An 11758-nucleotide genomic window follows, 5' to 3' on the forward strand; every position below is an offset into this window, starting at 1 on the left:
TCTCTCTTTTCCTTCAAGAACAAGCAAGAATCATTGGAGGGATTGAGAATAACCAAGCTCTAAGAATGTCAACAATGGAGGTAGAACAAGAGCTCAACAGATGGATAAGGCCAAGGGGGAAGAAGACCCCCTTTATATGGTGGGGGAAGGAATCAGACCGTTACCCCCACTCTCTCCCGGAGCTCCAGCGGTACTACCGCTGGCCCCAGCGGTACTACCGCTGGGCCCCTGGTAGAGCAAAGGCACTACCACCGCCAAGAAAGTCATCGCAAAAAGGTCCGTCCACGAACAACCGCTAGGAAGGCGGTACTAAGCTCCTGGAGCGGTACTACCGCTGACCAGGGGCGGTACTACCGCCAGCCAGCGGTACTACCGCTAGGGCAAGCGGTACTACCGCCAACTCTAGCGGTACTACCGCTAGGTCCAGCGGTACTACCGCTCGCCACTGAAACAGCCATAACTTTCGCATGGAAATCTTAAGACCATGCAGATATGAAAATGCCAATGATATAGAGATGTGATATCTCTATGAATGAAGAACCGGCAAAAACTCCAACATCGAAAACATCATAGTAGATGCATATGGACTCCGTTTTCGATGAACTCGAGCTTGTCATGAAGATGACCATAAGCTCTAAAACTCACAAAGAGAAACACCAAACAAGAACCAAGAAGTATGATGCAAGGATGCAAATGGTTTGAGGTCTCAACGAACGATACGATCAAGCTACTCACTTGAGAGCCCCCCTTGATAGTACAGCAATCTATCCTAACCAGAAAACCTATCAAGGGCAAACCTATACCTTGCACCTCGTTCTCTTGAGCTAGATGATGATGATCTTGGCTTCCTCAAGATGGACCACCTTTCTTGATTGCGTTGGCTTGATGAAGACTAGTTGATTGCTCCCCCATACTCACTATGGGTGAGCCACTCTTCAGCATATCTTCACAAGTCCATTACCACCACAATGGACAGCAAGCTTCAAGTATGATATCTTCGTGCTGATCCACTTGAACTTGCACATTGCAATCTTGATGACGATCACAACTTGATGTCATACTTCATGGGTTGTATGAGATCTCCTCTTTGACGCAAGCCCATGGAAACACACCTAACCCCCACATAGAACTCTCACGAAGACCATGGGTTAGTACACAGACATGTAATGGACAATGCTTACCATACCATGGGATCACTTGATCCCTCTCGGTACATCTTGTACGCTTTGTGTGTCGATCATCTTGATTTACTCTTTGTCAATGGACAGCAAGCTTCAAGCATGATATCTTCGTGCTGATCCACTTGAATTTGCACATCGCAATTTTGATGACGATCACAACTTGACGTCATACTTCATGGGTTGTATGAGATCTTCTCTTTGACGCAAGCCCATGGAAACACACCTAACCCCCACATAGAACTCTCACGAAAACCATGGGTTAGTACACAAACACGTAATGGACAATGCTTACCATACCATGGGATCACTTGATCCCTCTCGGTACATCTTGTACGCTTTGTGTGTCGATCATCTTGATTTACTCTTTGTCTGAGATCTTGATCAACCTTGTGTCTCTATGACCATTCTTTGGATAATACCTTGAATACCACCTTGGTCATCATATAAACTCCTTGAACCCAACAGATGGACTTCAAGAAGTGCCTATGGAGAAATCCTATAAATATAACTAAAGGCAACCATTAGTCCATAGGAATTGTCATCAATTACCAAAACCACATATGGAGATATATGCTCTAACACAACCCATCACCGTCCAGCAAGCCTACGATGAGATTACTCACGAACGGTGAAGAGCATCATGGAATTGGCGATGAAGGAAGGTTGATGATGACGATGACGACGATCTCCGGAGCCCAGAACGGACTCCAGATTTTCCCTCCAGATGAAGAACAGGAGGTGGCGGCGCCTCCGTATCGTAAAACGCGATGAACTCTTCTCCTTGATTTTTTTCCGAACGAAAGAGGATATATAGAGCTGGAATTGGGGGCGGCGGAGCCCCGAGGGGCTCACAAGCTTGCCAGGCCCGACCAGGAGGGGGGGCCTGGTGGGCTTGTGAGCTCCTGGCTCCGTCCCTCTAGTTGATTCTTGCACCAGTATTTTTTATATATTCTACAAAAAATCCTCGAAGATTTGCAGGTCATTCCGAGAACTTTTATTTCTGCGCAAAAAACAACACCATGGCAATTCTGCTGAAAACAGCGTCAGTCCGGATTAGTTCCATTCAAATCATGCAAATTAGAGTCCAAAACAAGGGCAAAAGAGTTTGGAAAAGTAGATACGACGAAGACGTATCACCGCTCCCTCCAGGCGGTAGTACCGCTAGGGACAACGGTAGTACGGCTTCCCCTAAGCGGTAGTACTGCTAGGGGCGTGCTGACAGTGGGGGTGATACGTCTCCAATGTATCTATATTTTTTTATGGTTTCATGCTATTAACTTGTCATACTTTGGATGTTTTGTATGCCTTTTATATCTTTTTTGGGACTAACTTGTCCCAACAACACCACGAAGCATCACCACCATGGAATATGGCTTTGAGGTTTCCTCAAATGCTCGGGGCAATCTCCACAACCTAACTGGAGACCCCCAACGCTTGCCCGGAGCTTTAAACCACAATGATTGAGCTCCGAGGCACCACCAAACTTCTAGGACACCAAAGCACCCAAGAAGAACAAGCTCTAAGGTACCAAGCACCCAAGAGTGATAAGCTCTCAACTTTCCACTTCCACGTATCACCATGGAGAACACAAACTGATGCAACTTATCCAATGGCAAGAACACACGAAGTGGTCAAGTCCCTCACACTCAAATCTCTCCACAACAACAAAAGCTATGGAGGAATATGCGAGGAATAACAAGGAGCTCACAAAGAATTCCAAGATCAAGATCCAAGGGGTTCCCCTCACATAGAGGAGAAACTGATTGGTGAAGATGTGGATCTAGATCTCCTCTATATTTTTCCTCAAGAACTAGCAAGAGTCATTGGAGGGATTGAGAGTTAGCAAGCTCGAAGAAGATCAACAATGGGGGGAGAACGCGAGCTTAACTGATAGAAAACCATTGGAGAAGAAGACCCCCTTTTATAGGCCTCCCCAAATCGAACCGTTATGCACTCAGTCACTGCACAAGCGGTAGTACTGCTCACGCCAGCGGTAGTTCCGCTGGAACGGAAGTTTCAATAAAAATGTGCAAACGGCAAAGATCTCGGGGCGGTAGTGCTGCCGGAGCGGTACAACCGTTCGCCCCAGCGGTACTACCGCTGGAGCGGTACTACCGCTCCCTCCAAGCGGTACTACCGCTCAAAATGGAAAAGACCCCACAGATGCCAGAAGAAAAATATAAGTAGAAGAGAGGCTGGCAGGGGATGGCGGCAGTACCGCCAGAGAGGCACTACCGCTATGCCCCAGCAGTACTTCCGCTTGAGAGTGAAAGCCTCCCCTCAACTACCACAACTTTCGCATATGAGCTCTGAATTGAGCAAACTCAAGCTTGTTGGATTGAAGATGACAAGAGCTATCCAACAGCGACAGTTAAGAAATCTTAAGAAGAAAGGCAGTTAAGAAAAATGCCAATGATATAGATATGTGAAACCTCTATGAATGAAGAATTGGCAAAAACATCGAAAACATCATAGAAGATGCACATGAACTCCATTTTTTATGAACTCGAGCTTGTCATAAAGATGACCATAAGCTCTAAAACTCACAAAGAGAACCACCAAACAAGAACCAAGAAAGATGCTGCAAGGATGCAAATGGTTTGAGCTCTCAACGAATGATACGATCAAGCTTGTCACTTGAGAACCCCCCTTGACACTACGACAATCTATCCTAAAATAGAAAACATGTCAAGGACAAACCTATACCTTGCACATAGTCCACTTGAGCTAGATGATGATGATCTTGACATCCTCAAGATGGACCACATTTCTTGATTGCGCTGGCTCAATGAAGACTTGTAAATTACTCCTCCATACTCCACTATGGCTGAGCCACTCTACAACATATTTTAACAAGTCCATTGCCACCACAATGGATGGCAAGCTTCAAGCATGATATCTTCATGATGCTCCACTTGAACTTGCACACCGCAATCTTGATGACGATCACCACTTGCAGTCATCCTCCATGGGTTGTATGATATCTTCCTCTTGACGCAAGCCCATGAAAACACAACTAACCCCACATAGAAATCTCACGAAGACATGGGTTAGTAAAAAAAGTGTAATGGACAATGCTTACCATACCATGGGATCACTTGATCCCTCTCGGTACATCTTGTACGCTTTGTGTGTTGATCAACTCGATTTACTCTTTGTCTTAGTCTTGATCAACCTTGTGTCGTTATTACCATTCTTTGGATAATACCTTAAATACCACCTTGGTCATGATATAAACTCCTTGAAACCAACAAATGGACTTCAAGAACTGCCTATGGACAAATCCTTCGAATATAGCTTAAGGCAACCATTAGTCCATAGGTATTGCCATCAATTACCAAAACCACATACAGAGAACTATGCTCTAAAAATGGCGATTAAGAGTACCGGCGGGGAAGACGACCCGTAAGCAACCTAATGCGACATGAGTCCAACGGGAATCTTCTCTTTTATTCAAGTCCCCAATCACTTGCTAATTCTTATGGGCCCTGAACACCTAAATAAGCCTGCTAACACCGAATAAATGACCCAATCAACCACCTAGAGGCCACGTTGGTCGGGTCAGCCCAGTGGAAAATTTATAGGCTGCCCATAAACCATGCGCAAGAAATCTAGTCCGTTGTTAATTGTAAGTTGCGTTGGGTTTTTCCTTCAAGAGGAAGCGTGAAGAAATATAGTAGCAATAAGTATTTCCCTCAATGAGAAACAAGGTTATGGAACTAGTGGGAGAATCACGATAAACTCTCGTCATCAACACCTACAGACACAAAACTAAACACTTGCACCCAACACGGGCAAGAGGGTGATCAATCCCCTTAAACTCTTTACTTGCAAGGATTAATTTTGATAGATATAGATAAGTAAAAACAAGTAATATGATTGCATGAATGTATTTTTAGGGTTTTAGTAAATATTTTTAAGTAGACACGGGGGTGATAGGTTTTGTTAGAGGCTTCTCTCTTGAATATAGCGTACGGTAGGTAAACACGTTATTATTGGACAACTGACAAAATAGCTATTAGGGAATGAAATATGGAAAACATAATGTTTACCAAGAACTATCTATGGATATGCATAGAAACGAGGAGGAGAGCGTGTCTACATAACCTTGTATACCGAAAGCGGAAGCATACATAACGGTTGATGTAGTCGTACTCTTTGCGATCCAATCAAAATCCAAACCGATGTGGCACCGAACGGACGACACCTCCGAGTGTAGCACACATGCGGCTTGATGACATCTCCTCCTTCTTGATCCAGCAAGAGAAGGTTGAGAAGTAGATTTGATCGTCGGTATGTTACTTGCCCAAGATTTGATCGTCGGTATCTCCATACCTAGTTCAATCTCGTTACTCGCAAGTCTCTTTACTCGTTCTGTAATACAAGATCCCGTGACTAACTCCTTAGTCACATTGCTTGCAAGCTTCTTGTGATGTTGTATTATCGAGTGGGCCCAAAGATACCTCTCCGTCATACGGAGTGACAAATCCCAGTCTCGATCCAGGTCAGCCAAATTAACAAACACCCTCGAAGATACGTGCATAGCACCTTTATAGTCACTCAGTTACGTGGTGAAGTTTGATGCACACAAGGCATTCCTACGGTGACAGGGAGTTGCGTGATCTCGTGGTCGTAGGAACAAATACTTGACATGGACAAAGAAGTAGCAATAAACTAAAACAATCATATGCTATGCTTACGGTTGGGTCTTGTCCACCACATCATTCTTCTAATGATCTGATCCCATTATCAAATGACAACTCGTGTCTATGGCTAGGAAACCTTAACCATCTTTGATCAACGAGCTAGTCTAGTAGAGGCTTACTAGGGACACTTTGTTGTCTATGTATCCACACATATATTTGACTTTCCAATCAATACAATTATAGCATGGATAATAAACGATTATCATGCACAAGAAAATATGATAATAACTAATTTATTATTGCCTCTAGGGCATATTTCCAACACAGAGGACGACACGGCTGGTGCACGTCGAGGCGACAGGCGAAGGCGAGGAGGTGGCGCTCTCGCCGGCGGCGAGTCCACGTGGCCTGGCGGCGGGGCCGGCGGGGAGGCGGGCGCGCAGGAGGGAGCTCGGGCAGGGGAGCTCTCGGGCGGCGGAGGTGCGGGTCTGCGGGCGAGCAGCGGCGTTTCCAGGCCTGAGCGGGCCGACTGCTGGAGGAGAGAGAAGGGTGGAGGCTGCGGCTGGCTAGCGGTTCTAGGGTTGGCGTGGCATGGATTTCGATACGGGGCTAGGCTAGGCACGGTGGGCTAACTCCCTTTATATAGGCGGGGTAACTAGATTTAGGGGGGTTGCATGTTTTCGGACCCTCTGATAGTTATTGGACGGCTCCGATCGCGGGGTAAGGTAGGTGGGTTGTGCAGAGTGTCTTAGGCTGAGAAGAGAGTGAGGTTTATGGCCCGACAATGAAGTTTTAAAACCGAAAACGACTGTTAATTTAACCGGCTAAATGCCTCTCTAGGTTTAACGGTTTGTTATCAAACGACATCCGAATGTGACGATATTTGGTAGGCGGTCTATCTATATTATATTAACACCGCACGTCAAGTTTCAACCCATTGCTAGAAATTTTTATACACTTTTAAAAAATAATATTTTTAACAATATCACGGACGGGCAACGACGAGAACAAAGAGAACCGGTAACTAATAACGGATGCAAGTTTTGAAAAAAAAGACAACGGAGTGTCGATACTATGTGATGATGAATGTGACAAATAAACGAATCATATGACGATAACGGAATAAAAATTGAATCTTCCAAAGCGTGGGGTTTCAGGCTATTACACTAGAGATCCATCTATGCTCCATAACTTTCAGTCAATCTTCACATGTACACGCATACTCTTTGTGTGTTTCTTACTTTGCCCCGTAGTTGATGTTCCTCTCTTGTTTTTCTCCATCATTTCTACCACGGGGCTTCTCTACGAGATCACGTGTTGATCTGCACGTCACGTATTTTCAACAAAAGAAACCTGTCCACACAGATCACGGCCAAGTCACGGAAAAAGCATGTCGACAAACAAAGATCAAGCGAGCCCGAGTCTTGTTCGTCCGCTTCCCGCGGAAACAATCCACGTCCTGGAAAGCAAATGCTCTGTCTATACATAAATACAGAAGCTTCCGCGCCCAAGCCAGCTCAGACAAGTGCAAGGTCCCACTGCCTCGGCACGTCATTCGTGCAGTGCAACTGTGCAAGGTGCCCCTCCCAGGCTCCCAGCTCTGCCAGCCATGGCGACGGGGCTAGGAGTCGCCGCGAAGGCCGTGCTGCTGGTGCTGGCGCCGGTGGTGATCTCCGTGGCGCTGTACAGCCCCAAGGACTTCTCTCCCGCGGCGCTGCCGCCCGAGTACAGCAGCTTCGGCGGCGACGTCTCGGCGCCGCGGCACGACGCGCGCGTGCTGGCCGCGAGCGAGCGGATCGGGGAGGGGCTGCTCCCGGGCCCCGAGGACCTGGCGTACGACGCCGCCGGTGGGTGGCTGTACACGGGGTGCGCCGACGGGTGGGTTCGCCGGGTGAGCGTGCCTGGCGGGGACGTGGAGGACTGGGCCTACACCGGCGGCCGGCCCCTCGGCGTCGTGCTCGCCGGCGAGGGTGGCATCATCGTGGCCGACGCGGATAAGGTGAGTCAACTGCTCGAGCCTCACCTCCTCCTACGGCTTGTTTGCTTGTCGACTTTGCTTCTTTATAATATAATTCTTCCTCGATCTCGAGAGTGGAGACAAAAGAGTCGCTATTTTTTCGGGCTTCCTCTCGTTGGATTGAGGTGGTTAATCCATGAACTATGTATGTTGAGTTATTGATAATCTTCGGAAATCAGAACCTTTCCTCACTTGGTCACAGCAATCTTTAGGCATGTAAAGAGATCCTTGGCAAAATCTAGTTATGTTGAGATGAAACTTCACATTTATTTTTAGAAAAAAGGAGGTTCCTCGGTCTTTACATTAATCGACGCATGCAGTTATCTTTATTAATTATTTTATGAAAATCTGATAAATACATACATCAATTCATGTGAAGCCATCACTCATCCCTACAAACTTGAAAAGGTTAAGTGCTCTCACTCCTCATGTCTAAAACGGTGTCGTCGTCAATCCATCCACATAACGTATCGGGACCAACAGCCGATGTAGCAGACTTAAAGCGCACACCATACGCATACATTTTAGAAGCCGTCATCATCATTAGATCACTGAATCATCTTCAAGAGGGAGATCAGCATCATCTTTACGAGTCAGGACATCCGTTGACGCCACCACGACGTCCAACGACGCCACCGCCGTGAGCTCATCTGTCCAGACGCAAAGACTCTAGAAGAACTGTCGTATGTAGCACCTGCCAACCAGGTACGACTCAGCGTAGCACCTGTCCCGCCAGGCATGACTTGACAGCTCCACCAAAGCTCCGTGCAAGACAAAGTCGCTCTACCTCCTACATGTGTCTTCCAGCACTGCTCCATAAACGATGCTCCCAAAAGAGAAATGACAACGCAGTGCCGCCATCGTCCAATCTGAAAGACCAGATCCTAGGGTTCCCCCGAAGCAATGTCCACCATCAGCAACCATCAAGGACCCACACAGTGCACACCACCATTCAGCCATCAAGGCGACACCTTCAGAAAGGTCATGACGTCAAAGACGCCGCCGCCGCCCACTAGAGTTAGGGTTTTCACCTGAGAGGCGGGTAGGAGGGAAGTGGAGGAGCAGACGAAGACCGGCGTCTCCAAGAAAAAATTTGCGCCCTTGAGCGTCGTCGTCGGTGCGGTCGGCCGGGGCCAACCAAGGAGGTTTCTCCGAATGTGGATCTCCTCCACCAGCTTCACCCGCGGCCACCGGCCAAGGTCCAGGCAAGCCACGCCGGCACCTCCAGGAACCCACAGGAGAGAAGCACACCGATCAAGGCCGGATGACAACGGCTAGATCAGGCGCTTCCTGCCGCCAGAGTAGCCACGCCAGGCCCCTGGTCCACCCAAGATACATCGGCTGTCCGACCAGACCATCGGCACCACGCCAGCCCCACCACTCGCCGCAGCACGGAGGAGCCTCGCCGGAAGTGCTGCCGCCCCAGATCCAATCGCTCTCAAGTGCAAGGCAGAGCAGCAAGTGCCACGCGGCCGCAGTCCCCGGCTGCGCCACGGGCTTGCCCGCGCCAGCCTCATGCGGAGGCGAGGGCGGGAGGGCGAGGAGGTGGCTATGTCGATGGTGGGAGGACGGTCGTCCCCGAGTCGCCTGAGAACGCTGAACTTCGGACTGGATGGGAAGAGAATTATAAGAGGGTTTCGGATCTAGTCTCTGTTGTGAAGGAGGTGTCCGACCGGAGACGGGAGATCAGGCGATGGCGACGGCGGAGCCCTCTCCAGCTACGGGCAAGGGAGTCGCCAATGCGCTCTCTTCTCTGTAGATGGAAAGAAACGATATGTTGTATATAAAAAATTATAGTTGAAAAAAACTTGTCTAGTTTTCTCTAACTACAGTTATTTGGATAAAAAAGAATAGAGAACATTGTTATCATCTACAGAATGGCCCATCAAATTGCACGAGGCAATCAACTGATTCTGATTCTCTATTAAGCATTTAAGCTCCATCGTGGTACAGCTCAATGGCCACATGACTAACGAGAAGCATCACATCACAGGCATGAATTGACTTCCATAATAAGGAAATCAGTTGGTTAACCAGTAACCAAGCTAATCAGCATTCATGTATCGGAAAATTACTGAAGATTCGTTGGATCGCCAATTGGCAGGGTTTGCTGAAGGTGAGGCCGGACAAGACGGTGCAGCTGCTGACGGACGCGGCGGAGGGCCTCAAGTTCGCCCTGACCGACGGCGTGGACATCGCCGCCGACGGCACCATCTACTTCACGGACGCCTCGTACAAGTACAGCCTCGCCAAGTACATGCTGGACGTGCTCGAGGCACGGCCCCACGGCCGGCTCATGAGCTTCGACCCCTCCACGCACCGGACCACCGTGCTCGCCCGCGACCTCTACTTCGCCAACGGCGTCGCCGTCGCGCCGGACCAGGACTCGCTCATCTTCTGTGAGACAATCATGTAAGCATGCACGCGCCCGTTGCACGTAGTATATATGAAGCTTGAACGCGGCGATCTGACCGGCTGACGCCACGCCATTGGCCACAGGAGGAGGTGCTCGAGGTACCACATCAGGGGCGACAAGGCAGGCACGGTGGAGAGCTTCATCAACAGCCTGCCGGGGATGCCGGATAACATCCGATACGACGGGGAGGGCCGGTACTGGATCGCGCTCTCGTCGGTACGCGCCATTGCAACCAAAATTCTTTGCCGTACCACCGCATATTTCTTGAAACCAGCATGGCGAAACTAATCAAAATCGCGCGTGCGTGCGTGCAGGGGAGGACGCTGCAGTCGGACGTGTTGATGTGGTCGCCATTGGTGCGGAAGCTCGTGTACATGGTGGAGAAGTACGTGACGGCGGTGCCGCAGGGCCTGAGGGACTCGGGAACGATGAGCGTGGCTCTAAACGGGGAGCCGGTGACCATGTACACCGATCCGGGACTCGCGCTCGCCACCGGCGCGCTCAAGGTCGGGGACTACCTCTACTACGGGTCGCTGGCAAGCTCGTACATCAGCAGGGTCGACCTCACCAAATTACCCATCGAAGCCTAGCTAGGACGGTCCACTCATCCTCTCTGGATTGATTAATTGTTCCTTCTGATGGTAAACATCGTGATACTTTATTGTTGTATGAGGTATACTAGTAAAAATGCCCGTGCGTTGCAACGGGGGAAATGGAAAGAGATGTCCTTAATAACTTAAGACTCCTTCCTAGTTCGGCTCACATTTTCACAACCTAAGACATGCTCCGACTCATATTTCGTCGACCTACGGGGAAATACGGTTGATCGGGTTCAGAATGCATGATTCGCACATGTGGTTCACTAATAAGTAGACTACATGGTTCAGACTTCCGATGTTGTTATAATCCAGGAATGACCTGGTGTCGAAGAACTATGCCGTGCGGCATGGGCCAAGTTGCAAAACAATGAACTAACTGAAAGAATCCATATTATTTATAGGATAGAGAGTGAAACATAACCCGCACATGCATAGATACTCTGCAAAATAAATTTGATAGATAATCAGCTACGGCAAAAAAGGAAACTACAACAACACTCCAAAAATAAACATTCTACATCTCATAGGAGAAATCAAGCTAGTGAGTATAGCTTCTAGTCAAGATGTGCAGACTTCAGTTTTAAGCACTTATCGAACTACAACTACAAAAACATCTGATCATTTGAAAATTTCAACTATAAGTCTACAACCTATAAATATACAACAAGTATAACTGGAAGTTCCAGTTTGTCGAGAAAAATGTACGGGATGAACTATTTTCTACATAAGCATCTAGAGGACATTCTTTGAACACGAATAAATAATTTGCAATTTGAAGAAAATCAGAACCTTCTTTACCATTCACTACTAAATGTAATCATCTTTTAGTGCATGTCTTGGTCTTGTAGTAGCTCACATTGTCCTCGAGCTACTGCAGTCGAAAGTAGTTTCACAATGGA

The 11758-nt window shown here is 48.1% G+C and overlaps 1 protein-coding gene across 1 annotated transcript; it reads left to right on the forward strand.

Moving 5' to 3' along the window:
* The first annotated feature begins 7065 nt into the window (after positions 1–7065).
* LOC123411219 (protein STRICTOSIDINE SYNTHASE-LIKE 7-like) lies at positions 7066–11000 on the forward strand. Its single transcript, XM_045104162.1, has 4 exons — positions 7066–7826; positions 9949–10256; positions 10344–10476; positions 10575–11000. The coding sequence occupies exons 1-4, from the start codon at positions 7437–7439 to the stop codon at positions 10848–10850; spliced, it is 1107 nt and encodes a 368-aa protein (XP_044960097.1). The 5' UTR covers positions 7066–7436; the 3' UTR covers positions 10851–11000.
* The last annotated feature ends 758 nt before the right edge of the window (positions 11001–11758 follow it).

This window comes from Hordeum vulgare, chromosome 1H (genome assembly GCF_904849725.1).
Source record: "Hordeum vulgare subsp. vulgare chromosome 1H, MorexV3_pseudomolecules_assembly, whole genome shotgun sequence".
NCBI lineage: Eukaryota > Viridiplantae > Streptophyta > Magnoliopsida > Poales > Poaceae > Hordeum > Hordeum vulgare.